This window comes from Sorex fumeus, unplaced genomic scaffold (genome assembly GCF_029834395.1).
Source record: "Sorex fumeus unplaced genomic scaffold, SorFum_2.1 ptg000007l, whole genome shotgun sequence".
Lineage (NCBI taxonomy): Eukaryota > Metazoa > Chordata > Mammalia > Eulipotyphla > Soricidae > Sorex > Sorex fumeus.
Window position 1 is genome coordinate 31,922,687 of NW_026606064.1, and position 1,379 is coordinate 31,924,065.

The window sequence follows — 1,379 nt, forward strand, 5'->3', positions numbered from 1 at the left end:
TGGGATTACACGGCACCAGGGGCAGCTGATGGGTGTAACGCCTACAAACTGGAAGGTGGGGGATCTGGGTGGAGGAGGCCCCAGTCCAATTCTAGCAGGCTTGGAGATCTACGCCCCGGGTTCTGCACACCTGGGTTCCTCTGCTGGTTCCTACATGTGTGAGGCTCATCAGAAGGTGTAGGGAGTGGTCTTAAGTATAGCTGTGGTTGGAACTGGAGGTCTTCAGCTGCCGGGGCTCTGCTCGGGGTGGGGAGGGAAACTCAATCCACCCTCCTCCAAGGGGCCCCAGAGAGGACAGCTAGACATGGAGGCAGGAGACTCTGTGACTCTCAGCCGAGCTGAGCCAGGGCTGGGCAGCAGGCGACGGGCCCCCGACTCGGAATAGATGCAGCCCGGGAGCGGGGCGCAGTGGTGATGGACACTCTGGAGGAGGAGAGCTTGGCGCTGTCCTACTCTTCAGCCTCTGATGCAGAATTTGATGCCGTAGTTGGGTATTTAGAGGACATTATCATGGATGATGAGTTCCAATTATTACAGAGAAATTTCATGGATAAGTACTACCAGGAGTTTGAAGACACAGAAGAGAATAAACTCACCTACACACCAATTTTTAATGCATATATTTCTTTGGTAGAAAAGTATATAGAACAGCAGCTGGTGGAGCGGATCCTGGGGTTCAAAATGGCAGCATTCACGACGACCTTATAGCACCATAAAATAGATAATCAATAATTTTTTCTTAAGAAACTCAGACTTCAGAAAAATCTATTTTTATGAATACTATATATTTTGTGCTGGAGCGATAGCACAGCAGTAGGGCATTTGCCTTGCACACAGCCAACATGGCCGACCCGAGTTTGATTCTTCTGCCCCTCTCAGGGAGCCCGGCAAGCTACCAAGAGGATCTCGCCCGCACGGCAGAACCTGGCAAACTACCCATGCCTCATTTGATATGCCAAACACAGTAACAATTGTCACAATGGAGACGTTACTGGGCCCGCTCAAGCAAATAGATGAACAACGGGAGGGCAGTGACAGTGACGGTGACTATATGTTTTCTTATTTCTCTGACTATAATTACTTTTATAATTATGTCCTCATTATATTGAAGAATTTAGGTTATGGCCATTCTTATGAATTCCAGAATTACTTTCCCCAGTTGTATGATTGAGCATGGAAAAATCATCTCACCTCTTTAATTCTCATATATTTATCAGTGTAATAAGAATAAGTACTCTTCTTGTTTCCAATAAACAAATTTTTAGAAGGTGTGCAGTGTGTTGAATCAGCCAAGCACATACTTTTGTGTGTTTGTGTGTGTGTGTGTTGGAGAGAGAGAAAGATAAAGAGTGAGAGAGGGAAGGAGAGGGAAAGAGAGA

The 1,379-nt window shown here is 46.7% G+C and overlaps 1 protein-coding gene across 1 annotated transcript; it reads left to right on the forward strand.

The window, feature by feature from the left end:
• Positions 1-406: 406 nt before the first annotated feature.
• LOC130045397 (ADP-ribosylation factor-like protein 2-binding protein) lies at positions 407-711 on the forward strand. Its single transcript, XM_056138247.1, has one exon. The coding sequence runs from the start codon at positions 415-417 to the stop codon at positions 706-708; it is 294 nt and encodes a 97-aa protein (XP_055994222.1). The 5' UTR covers positions 407-414; the 3' UTR covers positions 709-711.
• Positions 712-1,379: the final 668 nt, after the last annotated feature.